Below are 14,494 nucleotides of genomic sequence, written 5' to 3' on the forward strand. Positions count from 1 at the left end.
TTTAGGACCAGAAATAATTTCTAATCTAGAACAGTTCTTACTCAATTGAAAGAATTAATTTTGAAAAAAAAAAGAAAAAAATGTGATACGATTCAATAATTTTTTCACATTTCTAAAGGTCCTAATGGGTTTTCTAGACGTAAAATTAAGATTTCGTACGTTAAAAATGCAAATTCATTGAAAAGTGATAGAAAGTCGTAGAATATTTTTTTTATGAAAGAATTAGTTTTGAAAAAAAAAAGAAAAAAAAATGTTTTTCTTATTCCTATGTCCTTTTTTGTTGATCGAATTTCTACCATAATAATTTAGGACCAGACTCAGTAAAAGTGGTGGCAATTGTTTTTATTCATTTTTTCTTTCTAGTCAAGCCGTTGTGATTTTGCAAAAATGGTACTTTTCTTTTATAAAATTGCCCATAAATGATAAACAGTCCATGATAGACTCATTAAACCTAATATGGACATTCTTAGAATCAAAAACTCTTTCAAATAAGCACATAATATACCGGGTGTTCCATAAGAAAAAAATATAACTTTGTTGCGCCACCCTGTATGGGAATTACCTATAATGACGAAAATATTTTTGGACCATAGAAAAAATGAATGTCAATCGTCCAAAAGAAACCGCATTTCGTTATCTTCTCTACTGTCAGATTAATCGAAGAAATACGGGGGTCGGGTACACCCTGTATATTATTTTTTCCAATTAGGGTTTTCTCGTTTTCCACTCATTTGGCGGGGGCACCGGTTCAGGTTTCACCTCTTTGCTAATGGAACGCCTCTCAGTTGACTATGGCAAAAAATCGAAGCTCGAATTTTCGATCTACCCCGCCCCCCAGGTCTCCACCGCTGTGGTTGAACCTTACAATTCGATTTTGACCACTCACACCACCTTGGAACACTCCGATTGTGCCTTTATGGTCGACAATGAGGCCATTTATGACATTTGCCGTCGCAACCTAGACATCGAACGTCCAACCTACACCAACCTGAACCGCCTAATAGGCCAAATCGTTTCGTCAATCACCGCCTCGCTTCGTTTCGACGGCGCTCTCAACGTCGACTTGACCGAATTCCAGACCAACCTAGTGCCTTACCCCCGAATCCACTTCCCCCTCGCCACCTACGCCCCTGTCATCTCCGCTGAGAAGGCCTACCATGAGCAATTAACCGTTTCTGAGATCACCAATGCGTGTTTTGAACCCGCCAATCAGATGGTCAAGTGTGACCCCCGACATGGCAAATACATGGCTTGTTGCATGTTGTATCGGGGGGATGTGGTCCCCAAAGACGTCAATGCGGCCATTGCCACCATTAAGACCAAACGAACCATTCAGTTCGTCGATTGGTGCCCCACTGGGTTCAAAGTCGGGATCAATTACCAACCCCCGACTGTGGTCCCTGGGGGCGATTTAGCCAAGGTTCAAAGGGCGGTTTGTATGCTCTCCAATACCACGGCCATTGCTGAAGCCTGGGCTAGGTTGGACCATAAATTCGATTTGATGTACGCGAAAAGGGCTTTCGTGCATTGGTATGTCGGGGAAGGGATGGAAGAGGGCGAGTTTTCCGAAGCTAGGGAGGATTTAGCCGCCCTTGAGAAGGACTACGAGGAGGTTGCTGTCGATTCCATTGAAGGGGAAGGGGACGAAGGCGACGAATATTGAACACACCACAGTGCATTTCAATTTTTACTAATTTATTACGCTTTTGTAGTTTTGTATCAGTGAAAGCACTTTATCAATAAAATTAAGTTGGCAACAATGAAAATTTTTCCCCAATCGGATAAAAAAGTCTTTCTATCAAGTAAGCGTCCTAGGACGTATGTTATCTAGATTTTATAAAAATTAAAACATTAAGCTAATTAAATGAAACGTCTCAAAATATCCTAAAATGAGATTTTGACATTTCTCATTTGTCATTGTGACATTTTATCTTCCACAGACATACAGATTTGTCAACAAGAAATTACCACCTAGGATTTGAATTTTTAGGAAATTTACGTTTTTTATGTTGTTTGTAACTAGATTTTTCAAAATTAATTTTGAATGCCTAGGGTTGGTTACCCCTTGTTGACGGTTGACGTTTTCTGTCAACTATTAATTGAGTTATCTATAAACAAGCTGACAGGTGACTTAACCTAAATTTTTGACACTAGTTACGATATCTTTTTTTTAACCAAATTTGTGGCAACCTATTCACGAATATCCCTAAATCCTAGGGAGTAATTTCTTGTTGATACGATAATACGTTTTAAATTTCTACGCTTGCTTGATACAGACTTTTTGATCGCACTGTACGATTCTGACTAGAAAACTTGATATTTTTTAAACTTATTTAATTTTTTTATCTTTTACGCTTTGTTCGCTACCATCGATCACCTCAACTGCACACCGTCGCGGGAACCAGCCCCGTATCCTACACAGTGACTCTTCATCCTGAGGCAAATCTTGAATTTTTTCTCCAAACAACCAATACCTAACAAAATACGAGCAAAAAATTGCTTGACTTTTGATTTTTTTTTAAACTTACTTTCGCCATCTGGTCACAGAGACTGTGTCTCCGAGCTCGAGTTTGATTCTCGCTTCGTCGGTGCACGGGGGACAACAACAAACTTTGAGTCCTTGGGTTATGGGGACCCATGAACCTGATGCCGGGTGTATGATTTTGTAAAGTTTGGTTCTTTGTCTTTTTTCGGTTTTTTGTTCAATTTGCTCCCTCTGAAAATATTCCAAATCATACAGGGTGTTCGCCAATTACCACTAATAGAACTCGTCAAGAGAACTTTTGCCGAAAACACGTCATTCCTGAGTTAAAATTAAAATTTGTGCACAAACTTATCCCTTTTTTGTGCATAAAAACTTTCAACTTTCAAAAAAAAATTTGGATACGGAATTTGGTTTCAAATTGTCGTCTCACAACAAATTAAATTTTTGCTAGTAATCCGCGACGATATTTGCTTGATTTACAATTACTTATAATTATAAAAAATTCTACTCGAAATTTTCGGAGATCAACGATTTTTTATGCAAATTCATCCGGAAAATCACAATCCGTTATTATTTCTTATCTAGGATAGTTCTTATTTAATTGAAAGAATTAATTTTGAAAAAAAATTCGATACCATTCAATAATTTTTTCACATTTCTAAAGCTCCCAAAATGAGTTTTCTAGACGTAAAATCGCTTGAGAATTAAGATTTCGTATGTTAAAAATGAAAATTAATTGAGAAAGTCACAATTCGTTATTATTTTTAATCTAGGATGGTTTTTCTAATTGAAAGAATTAGTTTTGGAAAAAAAACGTTTTTCTAATTACTAAGGGCCAGTTTCATAATCAAATTAAAGGGACTTTAAAGCCGATGTTGGTTTAGAATGTGACATTTTTGTCAACAAGTCTGGAGTAATCAGCACATTCTAAACGACATTTAATTAAAAGCTCCTTTAAGTTCGATTATGAAACTGGCCCTAAGTAATTTTTTATAGCAATAAATCTGAAACTGGGTTTTCTACACCTAAAATCGCATAAGAATTACTATTTCGTGTGTTAAAATCTTCTATAAAAAGTGGTTTTCTAGTTGAAGGAATTAGTTAAAAAAAAATAAAAAAATTGATACAATTCAATAATTGAACTTTTTTGTATATGCTCCCAAAAATAGCCACTTCACGGACTCATTTAAGTCAGATTCAATAATTGTCATTTTAACTATTTTATGAATCATTTTAAAAAGCCTTAATACGATATTTACATTCATTTATAAAAAAGCATTTGAGTAGTTGTCCAAAAGGACTTGATTTACAATTTTATTTCAAATCGATGTGCACAATTCACCTGAAAACGCGATTACAACTGACTGATGATTTTTTGTGCACAAAGTTATTTTTTGTGCATAAAAATTTTCAACTTTGAAAAAAATGGATACGAAAATTGTTTGGTTCTAACAACGAATTCAATTTTTGCTCGTAATCCGCGAACACCCTGAATATTAAAAAAAAAAGAATAAAAAAGACAGTTACTGTTACAGTGAAGTCTTTTTTTTTGTCCCAATAAGTTCGAAACTGGATTTTCTAGACGTAAAATCGTATTTTCCTGTGTTAATTTTTTTTTATAAAAACGTGTTTTCGAGTTATTAGACGACATTTGCTTGATTTCAACTACTTATAATTATAAAAATTTCTGCTCAAATAATTATTTGAATCGAAATTTTTCGGAAATCAACGATTTTTTATGCAAATTCATCCGGAAAGTCACAATCCGTTATTATTTCTTATCTAGGACTGTTCTTACTTAATTGGAAAAAAAAAGAAAAAATTTGATACGATTCAAAAAATTTTTCACATTTCTAAAGGTCCCAATGGGTTGTCTAGACGTAAAATCGCTTGAAAATTAAGATTTCGTATGTTAAAAATGCAAATTCATCAAAAAGTCACAATTTGTTATTATTTTTAATGTGGGATAGTTTTTTTAAATGAAAGAATTAGTTTTGAAAAAAAAACCCGACGTTTTTCTTATTCCTATATCCTTTTTTTGTTGCAATTAATCTGAAACTTGGTTTTCTACACCTAAAACCGCATAAGAATTACTATTTCGTATGTTAAAACCTTCTATGAAAAATGGTTTTCTAGTTGAAAGAATTAGTTAAAAAAAAAATTAAAATTTGATACGATTTAATAATTGAAGTTTTTTGTATATGCTCCCAAAAATAGCCACTTTACGGATTTATTTAAGTCGGATTCAATAAAATAGTACGTAAAACATTCATTTTAGCCGTTTTATTGAGTCCGAAAATGACTGATGATGATTTTTTGTGCACAAAGTTATCCCTTTTTTGTGCAAAAAAACTTCCAACTATAAATACGGAATTTGTTTGAATATTAAAATAATAAAATATTAAAAATAAAAAGACAGTTACTGTTAGAGTGAATTGGTCGCAGGAGTCGACGACAGGCCAGAAAATCCCATCGCCGATTGGTTGGCAACTAAAATTGACCACTTGTCGTATATTTTGCCACACTCCTAAATCATAGGGAAAAATAAACTTTTCATTGCGACTTTTTCGCCGATAGTTGGCTTTTTCCATTATCCAGTCTTCTATTCCTGTTCTATTACGTAAAATAGCCCTTATTTGGAAGAAGAGAAGCATTCCTACTGCAATTACGACACCGATAGTGAACCCCAACGCAAGGACACACAGGATGATTCCATATAATCCTAAATGAACAATCGGTTCTTTCCCTGAACCGTAATACAAGTAATGAACGCGATTTAAGGCTCGAAAAAGTGAACATCCGAGAATAATCGACGCGTGAAGACACCCCAAGGTGGCAAAAGCCAGGAATGAGGCAAAATGTGCGTGGTTCCCCCATCCCACACAGTTATTAATCCACGGGCAGTGATGGTCCATTTTTAAAACGCAACGGCCGCCTGAATCACAAGTTTAGTAATTTTTTTGGGGAATTTCAACATCATACATTTGCGACAATGGTGCGATCGGGGGGCCTTGTACCCCTGGCAAACCCCACACCACTGCAAGTACTCGCAATCGCCTTCGTTCACCTGCAAAATAAACAAGTTAAGTGGCGAAATTGTGGGGCTTCACTCACAGGTTTCCAATTTTGGGGTAAATAACCCGGTCCGTGGTACATCGAGGATAAAAAATTGTACAATGTGAAGCCCGAACAGCTGATAAAAACGAGACTATTGAGGAAACCCCCCAGAGACCGGGCAGGGGGCCACCACATCCCACTGCAATGTATCGTCATCCCAGTCACCAATTTGATAATTCCTGGAAAAGAAATTAAAAAAGTCACAGTTTTGTGCAACTTACCTAAAGCAGTCAAGGGGCCCCAATGGCAAATGCGAGCAAAAGGCCCGTAACACATTTTTTTTTAAATAAAAAACAAACATTGAACCATAACCTCACATTTTACTCCGAACGCCAACTCGATCAAGCGATAAACCAGAGCTGGAGGGGGGAAATTAAAATTAATTAAATCAAAAGTACTCACTTATTTGGGAAAAAACTACGTAAAATTAATCCTCATCGTTAGATAAGTGTGTGTAGTTTTTTTTTAATCTTTTCACACATTTTTATTCAAAAACATCAAACATAACCTCTCATTTGACATCGACAACACCAACTCGATCGTGCGATAAGACAGATCCGGATTGGGGAAATTGAACCGGGCCTTGAATCAAAAATACCCATTTATTTGGTAAAAAGCTACATAAAATTAATCCTCATCGATAACATTATGTGTTAACAAATTTTTACTTTTTTTTGTTTTGTAAATTGCGGCAAAACTGTGCCTCAATGATATAATACTTTGACCTAAACCTATGTAAAATGTTCCGGGGAATCGATTGCCGTCAAAAAAACTGCAAAATTCCTAACAGTTTTAAAGTTATAGTCGGATTTATATTTTCCATACTTTTGAATTTATCACAAATTTTCTCGATAACTATTTATCGTAGAACACTGATCTTTTTTTTATGTGATAGAAAATTAAATTTTCTTTCCAACGATGCCAAATATAAGAGGTTATCTCCAATAAGTCCGGAGTTATTGCCATTAGACCCTTCCGGGTGGCAAAAATCGACCAAAATCTCGACAAAAATCCAAAAAATTTTCAACACTAAAATTGATCCATTTAACATTTTTTACATTTCTAGAGGTCTTAAAGACTCAAATAAGTGCATAAAATGTTATTGGGTCAAGTTTCAAAAATTTGGAATTTTTTGAATTTTTCAAGGTAGTAAAATCGTAAAAATAGTCAATTTACCTTAAGTCGTAAAAACGCTCGAAATATGGTTTTCTAGACGTAAAATTCCCCGTTTTTTTTTTTTTTTTTTTTGATCGAGCTTTGGGACCCTTATGGTTCTATTTAGAATCAAAATTAACACTTGCTAGTAGTTTTTGGTCGGGCCAAAATTCCACAAATTTCGCAATTTTTAGAATCTTAAAAGTTGTTCTAAGCCTATAATTTTAATTGACAAGATTGTGAAAAATCACGATAGTCAAATAGTGAACACTAAACACCAAAAAAAAAAATTGTTCTGACATAAAGTAATTCAAAATCTCGATTTTAATTCAATAAAAAAATTTCAAATTATGGGATTCTCATCTTCATTCATAACCCTACCCTACGACGTAAAACAAGTTGCATTYTACAAAAAAAAATTTAGGGGTGGGTTTTTCAAACTAAAGATAACCCCATCGTGTCACCCCTCATACATCTCAGAAAAACGCATAGATTTTAAAAATATAAAATAAGGTAGGTATTTTGTTTTTCCTAAGCGAGATACGAAAATGACCATCGCCAAAGTCAAATTTGACTAAACCATTCGATGTAACTTTTTATTGCGCATCTTTTGTAACATACATTATTTTTACGTGCCACGCCTACTTTTCGAGATATTCATATTCAAAGTTTACCGATTTAAATTTGCGCGCTTCATTGTAATTTGTTAAGGTTGGTAATAGTCGGCATACATATACACATGATTGAATTTGTAGTTGCATAAGTTTGGGGGATTTTTTTAAATTTATTTTACGAATTTTCTTGACAATTATTTTTGATAAGAAATAAATGCAAACAGATGTTCCTTGCAAGCATTATACAGGGTGTTTGGGGATTGCGAGCAAATATTTTAACCACTAATAGGACTCGTCAAAAGAAACAACTTGCTTTATTCCAACTTTTGTCGAAAGCACGTCATTTCTGAGTTAAAATTAAAAATAATTTGAGACTGAACACCCGTCCCCGCCTATGTCTTAATAAGATGTTTACAATCATTCATAAGAAAAAACTTTGGAACGTAAATAGCGTAAAGACAAAAAAAATATAGCTACATTAGGGTAGATCAGTGTCAATGTTAGTGGGTCAATACTTGCTATTATAAAAAATTGCTCGAAATGTGGTCATTCGTTGTACTCTTACTCTATATTTGGGGTCCAATTTGGCGATCTTCAATGTTCGCTGCCCAAACATTTAGTGAAAATCGGTCTTAGAAGTGCGATGTCTAATAATGACTAACTCGATTAATCGCCAGGTCCGGATTGGGGAAATTAAACCGGGCCATGAATCAAAAATACCCATTTATTTGGTAAAAAGCTACATAAAATTAATCCTCATCGATAACATTATTATAGGCTTTGTGATTAACGATAGGCTTCAGGGAGTAACGACAATACTGAATCGGTTGTAGCACATTAACAGGTGCAATTGTGGGTCGGGGGCGCGTTGAAATCGACGTCGTTGGGGTCCCGGGGACGCCCCCGACGCCCTGGAAGCATGGCCCGATCGACGGCCGTCTCCATACGAATCATGACTTTTTCCAGGAGCGTCTCGACGGCTCTTGACACGTTTTGACCAGTTGCGGCGCTAGTTTCCAAATAAACTAGTCTGAAATCGAGCATTAGAGAATTTTTTTTGACACAGTCGGGGGTTTACCCAAGCTTTTCCGCCATTTCGCGCGCCCGCCATTCCGTTATGATTCGGCGGTCCTCCAAGTCGGCCTTATTGCCACAAAGGACCACGTCGGGGCAATCACAATACGCGTGAAGCTAAAAAATAGCCAATTTATCACACTAAAAATTTTTTTTTGTCAGGTTGGTAAAAAATCCATCCATGATTGTGTAAACTGTGCTTTAAATGTGAAAGGGGCTTTACATATTAAGGAACTAAATTTGTCACTAAAAAAGTGAGGTTAACCTCTTTTAGAGGTTTTCAGAGAGCGTTTTTTCCATCAAAAGTTTAACACCAAAAACACACTATTTACTTTGGAGAAAATAATTTGGTTTTATTCAAATTGGTATATTTGATTCCATTACCTAAAACAGGAACAACAAAAAGATATTCTGTTCTGAAGAGAACTATTTTTAATTATTATTTGAAAAAATATTATTTGAATAAATAACGAAAAAAAAAAAAACAAAAGCAGTAAGAAAACGGATACAAAATACTAAAAAAAATATTGTGCGTGTGGCAAAGCCACAAAGCAATATTAGGCGTTTTTGTATAATTTTTTAATGAAAACTTTGATAATCTAGTAATTTTTTGGAAATGAAAAAAACTATTATTTGAGCATTATCCACGTTTTTAACCAGAAACTTGGTTCTTTCGTCAAATTTTTTCAAAAAAACTTGAAAAACCACCAAATTGGTTAAAAATAGTTCTGTTTGTTTTTTTACAAGATTTTACTGGACAGGATCAAAAATAACAATTTATTTTTGTCTTCTTCTGATACTTTTTCAGCTAGAAACACAATTATTTCGTAAAATTTCGTAAAAACAAGCCAAAAATTCAACAAATTCGACCAAAAACGGTGTTATTTTTGCGCTTTTTAAGTGTTTAACCACGTTTTTGAAATAAAAACAAAAAATTTTAACAATTTCGTTGAAGCAAAAAAAAATATTGAGGGTTTTAGCACGTTTTTCAGGTAGAAACGCAATTTTTTTGCAATTTTTTTTTTAAAAAACAAGCCCAAAAAAAACAGAATTAGGACGAAAATGATATAATTTTTTTCTTTTTTGACAATTCAAGCAGATTTTTGAGCTGAAAATTCTGTTTTTCGCGAGAAAAAAACTCTTAGGCTTTAACTTGATTATTTCGTTAAATTTTCTCGAAGAAAAAAAATAATCGAAAACACTAAATTGCCTAAAAATAGTTCTATTTGTTTTTTACAAGATTACTAAACAGAATCGAAATTGACAACTTATTTTTGTTTTTCGAATGCTTTTCAAAATTTTGTCAAAAACAAGACACAAATTCAACCAAAAACGGCGTTTTTTGTTTTTTTGAGAGAAGAAAACACAAAAAGTTTGACATATTGCATTGAAACAGGCTAAAAAATTACAAAATTAAGTCGATATTGATATCATTTCTTAGCTTTACTTCATTTTTGAATCAGAAGTTTATTTATTTTGCAAAATCTTGTCCAAACACACCTAAAAACTACAAAAAAAATTGATTTGTTGTTATTTCCGTTTCATTTGATTTATCTGTTTTTTTGAGCAAAATCAGACAAAAATAAGACGAGAAAACACAAAAGTTGGCCCAAAAAATGCACGTTTTTGTACTAAAATCTCAGGTTTTTCGTTAGACTTTGCTAAAACAAACTAAATAATCAAGAAATTAAGTCTACAATTACATTATTTTTATAATTTTTGAACGTTTTAGCAAGTTTTTCAGCTAAAAATGTCATTATTTTGCAAAATTTTGTTAAAAACAACCCAAAAAACACAGAATTAAGCCGAAAATGATATATTTTTTTTCTTTTTCGAAAGTTCAAGCAGATTTTCAAACTGAAAATTCTGTTTACTCGCGAGAGTTTGCCACAGCGTGTCAAAAATCACTAAATTGTTAAAAAAAAGATTATTTTATGATATTTTTACGCTTTAACTTGATTGTTTTGTCAAATTTTCTCGAAGAAAAAATCGAAAACCGCCAAATTGTTTAAAAATAGTTCTATTTGTTTTTTACAAGATATTACTGAACAGAGTCAAAAATGACAACTTATTTTTGTTATTTTCGGATGCTTTTGCAAATTCAACAAAATAGCCCAAAAAAATGGCGTTTTTTTGACTTTTTGAAAGATAAAAACACAAAAAGTCCGAAATATTGCATTGAAACAGGCTAAAAAATTACAAAATTAAATCGGAATTGATAAAATAAGACGACAAAACACAAAATTTGGCCGAAATGCACGTTTTTGTTCTAAAATCTCAAATATTTCGTTAGATTTCACTAAAACAATAAATAATTTTTGTATTCTTCGAAGTTTTAGCACGTATTTCATCTAGAAACTCAATTATTTCGCAAAATTTTGTTGAAAATAACCCGAAAAATCACAGCATGTCATTTTTGCTTTTAGTTAAGAGTTGAAACAGATTTTTAAAAGCTAAAAATTGCGTTTTTTACGAGATTTTGCCATATGAATCGTAATCTGGTGAAAATTTGTCGAATTTTTGGTGGTGAATTTATGTTTTTGACTTGGCAACACTGGCAAAGTATCAATTTTTGGTGCAAAAAAAACAATAAAATCAGAAATTGGTGTTATTACCCGTAGTTGTTCCACCCAATTGCGAATTTCAATGAACGACTGTTCGTTAGTGAGATCAAAAAGCAGGAGAAAGCCCATGGCGTCCCGATAAAACGCCGTTGTTAAGCTGCGAAACCTACCAAAAGGTCAATTCTTGTCAATTACACAGGGCGACCAAAAAAAGTCATGTCGTGACAACTTGACAAATTTTATATCATTTTGTTCGTCTCAGTGAGACAAATCAAATGCGCTAGAAAAAAATTCAAAAAGTCCACACACTTTGAACTAATTAATTTTTTTCTAATTTAAATGAATTTAAAATACCTTAACTTTAAAAAATCATTACTCAATAACTATTAGGTCGATTTCCTTCAAATAAAGACCATTCTAAAGGGATGGACTTGCGCTTTAGAATGATGTAAAATTTGAAATTGAATATTGGCAAACTTTTCTTCGAACAGTGTTCGGAGAAGTTTGAAAAATCTTTCAAAAAAAAACAGCTTTTAATTCAAAAACTGTGTTTCTGTTTTTGTGAATAATTTTTTTCGAAACACCAAACTAAATCCAGAGAAACAGATCAAAATAAAACGGTAATTTTAATCTAATTTAGTGATTTTGTGGCTTATTTTAGCAAAATTTTGCAAAAAAAAAGAAGTTTTTAGCTCAACAACCTGTTTTTACTTTCAGAAATGTCAAAAGTAGCATAATTTTCGATACAATTTGGTAATTTTTGGGTCTTTTTGAGCAAACTTTTTTACTAAGAATGTTCAAAAATAATTGAAACGGCAAAAATATTATCATTTTCGACCTAATTTGGTCTCTTAGCAAAAAAACTCAGTTTATTAGCTCAAAAATGTGCTTTAAAAAAGCATTGATTTTTCGACTGGTTTGGAGAAAATTTTCCAAAACAATTGCATTTTTGATTTAATTTCGTGATTTATCTCAAAAAAAGCTAAAAAGTTCAAAAAATAGTATGATTTTTGACCAAATTTGACAATTTTTTTTTCGAAAAAAAAGAAAACAATTTTGTAATTTTTTCGAAAATAGTTTTTCTACTAGCAACTATTTTATAATTTTATTTAGAAATTTTAAGAGAAGTATTAATTTTGAAGTTTTCCTTGCTGGGTCGTAGAAAATTTATGTATGTTACACTGGAGGGAAATATTTTTTTCTCCCTCACTAATAGGAAATGCCTCATTTTCTTCTCTTGTAACACAAATAAAAAATTCAAAAAGTCCATACACTTTGAACTAAATAATTTTTTTCGAATTTAAAATACTTTAAATATTAGGCCTATTTCCTTCAAATAAAGACCATTCTAAAGGGATGGACTTGCCCTTTAAAATAATATGCAATTTGAAATTGAATATTGGCAAACTTTTCTTCGATCAGTGTTCGAAGAAGTTCGAAGTAAATCGAAGTAATCTAAGAAAAACCCTACGAGTAATTTTTTTCTTCGTAACCATCGTGTAGAGCATCTTTTTATTAGTAAGAATCCAAATTTTTTAAATAATATACCGAGTAGTTTTCAAGATATGATTTTTTGAAGTTAAGATTTGCTAATCAATATAAGAGAAATGCATGTTAATCTTACTTAAAATTGCATTTTTATAAAAGTATTTGTTTTAAGACTCTTGGTGGTTTTTCGTTAAAAAATTCTACTTGAAAAGTGAGAAAACTGCTCGAAGAAGATGCAAAAATATAATTTAATATTGATATTAATGCCATCTTATAAGTTATGAACAGAGTCAGCTCAAAAAAATAAAATTTACCAAGAAAGTTTCCAAATATTTTCACTAGATTACAAGATTATCGTGATATTTGACTCAATATGGCAAAATCTCGTGAAAAGAAACAAGATTGTCAGTTAAAAAGGCAAAAATGACATCATTTTTGGTCTAATTCCGTGTTTTTTACGAAATTTAACAAAATAATTGCGTTTTTAGATGAAAAACGTGCTAAAACGCTCGAGAAATACAAAAAATAATATAATTTAAAACTTCATTAGTTCATTTGCTGTTTTTTTGCTTTATTTTACAAAAATCCCGTAAAAACCTTGAATTTTTAATACAAAAATGTGCTAGAAAGCATTTTCGACCAAATTTTGTGATGGTTTCTCGACTTACTTACAAAAATTAGTTATTACTAATTATTATTAGTAAACCGAGCGAAACAAACAAATTTTAAGCGTTTTTAGATAAGATTTTGCAAAGTAAACGAAGTAAGTTAAGCGAAACAAGCTAAAAATAATTTGGTTTTTATTTAATTTTGTAATTTTTTAGCCTGTTTAAATAACAATTTTTGTTTTTACTTGAAAAACCTGCTTAAATACTCGAAAACGGCAAAAACAACACACTTTTTGGCCTATTTTATTGAATTTTAGGTTTTTCACGAAATTTTGAGAAAATTATAAAGTAAATTGTTATTTTCAATCCTGTTTAGTAAAATCTCGTAAAAAACAATATTTTAATCAATTTCGTGGTTTCTCGATAAAAAAATTCTACACTCGAGAAATCATTTGCTCAAAACATTTTCATAAAAAGTTCAAAAAGCTATAACAAAGTGAACAAGTCAAAATCTGAATGGAAAGTGATTTGATTTGAAAAAGATTTGCCCTTATATTTAAGACTCGTTCCTTAAACTTCTAGATCCTCTTTGCTCAATGATCAGTGGTCATTTTTACAACAAAAAAACTCTTTATTTGTTTTAAGTAAACAAACAGTTTTTGTTTATTGTAATTAGAACAAAGAAGGTGCAATTGACCATTTTTAAGCAAAAGAAGAGTCTTAAAACAAAGACTTATAAAAATGCAATTTTAAGTAAGATTAACATGCATTTCTCCTATATGGAGCAATGCTTGATTAGCAAACCATAACTTCAAAAAATCAGATCTTGAAAACTACTCGGTATATTTTTTTGAAAATTTAGATTCTTACTAATAAAAAGATGCTCTACACAATGGTGACAAAGAACAAAAAAATTACTCGTAGGGTTTTTCTTAGATTACTTCGATTTACTTCGAACTTCTTCGAACACTGTTCAAAGAAAAGTTTGCCAATATTTAATTTCAAATTTTATATCATTCTAAAGGGCAAGTCCATCCCTTTAGAATGGTCTTCATTTGAAGGAAATCGGCCTAATAGTTATTGAGTAATGATTTTTTAAAGTTAAAGTATTTTAAATTCACTTAAATTAGAAAAAAAATATTTTTTTCAAAATGTGTGGACTTTTTGAATTTTTTCTTTGTGTTACAAGAGAAGAAAATGAGGCAGTTCCTATTAGTGAGGGAGAAAAAAATATTTCCCTCCAGTGTAACATACATAAATTTTCTACGACCCAGCAAGAAAAACTTCAAAATTAATACTTCTTTTAAAATTTCTAAATAATATTATAAAATAGTTGCTAGTAGGAAAACTATTTTCGAAAAAATTACAAAATTGTTTTCTTTTTTTTTT

The 14,494-nt window shown here is 32.0% G+C and overlaps 3 protein-coding genes across 6 annotated transcripts in view; 1 reads left to right on the forward strand and 2 right to left on the reverse strand.

The window, feature by feature from the left end:
* The window catches only part of LOC123008294 (tubulin alpha-1A chain), a 14,474-nt gene extending 12,713 nt beyond the window's left edge, over positions 1-1,761 (forward strand). The window contains exon 4 of the mRNA XM_044404080.1: positions 710-1,761. Within this exon, the coding sequence (XP_044260015.1) occupies positions 710-1,663 (954 nt within the window). The 3' untranslated portion in view covers positions 1,664-1,761. The remainder of the gene's footprint in view (positions 1-709) is intronic.
* A 204-nt stretch (positions 1,762-1,965) lies between these two features.
* Positions 1,966-6,138, reverse strand: LOC123008295 (palmitoyltransferase ZDHHC6). Of its 3 annotated transcripts, none has more exons than XM_044404081.1 (7): positions 6,005-6,137; positions 5,824-5,961; positions 5,600-5,781; positions 5,468-5,552; positions 4,909-5,420; positions 2,529-2,716; positions 1,966-2,474 (listed from the first exon to the last, which is right to left on the reverse strand). In XM_044404081.1, the coding sequence occupies exons 2-7, from the start codon at positions 5,876-5,878 to the stop codon at positions 2,330-2,332; spliced, it is 1,167 nt and encodes a 388-aa protein (XP_044260016.1). In that variant the 5' UTR covers positions 5,879-5,961; positions 6,005-6,137; the 3' UTR covers positions 1,966-2,329. The 3 variants fall into 3 exon arrangements, with proteins under 3 accessions (XP_044260016.1, XP_044260017.1, XP_044260019.1); XM_044404082.1 differs by having other exon boundaries at positions 6,024-6,120; XM_044404084.1 differs by lacking the exon at positions 5,824-5,961 and having other exon boundaries at positions 6,005-6,138.
* Positions 6,139-8,155: 2,017 nt separating this feature from the next.
* LOC123007439 (ras-related protein Rab-27A) overlaps positions 8,156-14,494 on the reverse strand; it is a 7,938-nt gene continuing 1,599 nt past the window's right edge. For both annotated transcript variants that reach the window (XM_044402736.1, XM_044402737.1), the window contains 3 exons: positions 11,061-11,175; positions 8,450-8,562; positions 8,156-8,401 (listed from right to left, as the gene is read on the reverse strand). In XM_044402736.1, coding sequence (XP_044258671.1) covers positions 8,209-8,401; positions 8,450-8,562; positions 11,061-11,175 — 421 coding nt within the window. In that variant the 3' untranslated portion in view covers positions 8,156-8,208. The remainder of the gene's footprint in view (positions 8,402-8,449; positions 8,563-11,060; positions 11,176-14,494) is intronic.

This window comes from Tribolium madens, unplaced genomic scaffold (assembly GCF_015345945.1).
Source record: "Tribolium madens isolate multiple individuals breed KSU strain unplaced genomic scaffold, Tmad_KSU_1.1 Scaffold_3;HRSCAF=73;Tcas5.2_LG2, whole genome shotgun sequence".
NCBI classification, from domain to species: Eukaryota; Metazoa; Arthropoda; class Insecta; order Coleoptera; family Tenebrionidae; genus Tribolium; species Tribolium madens.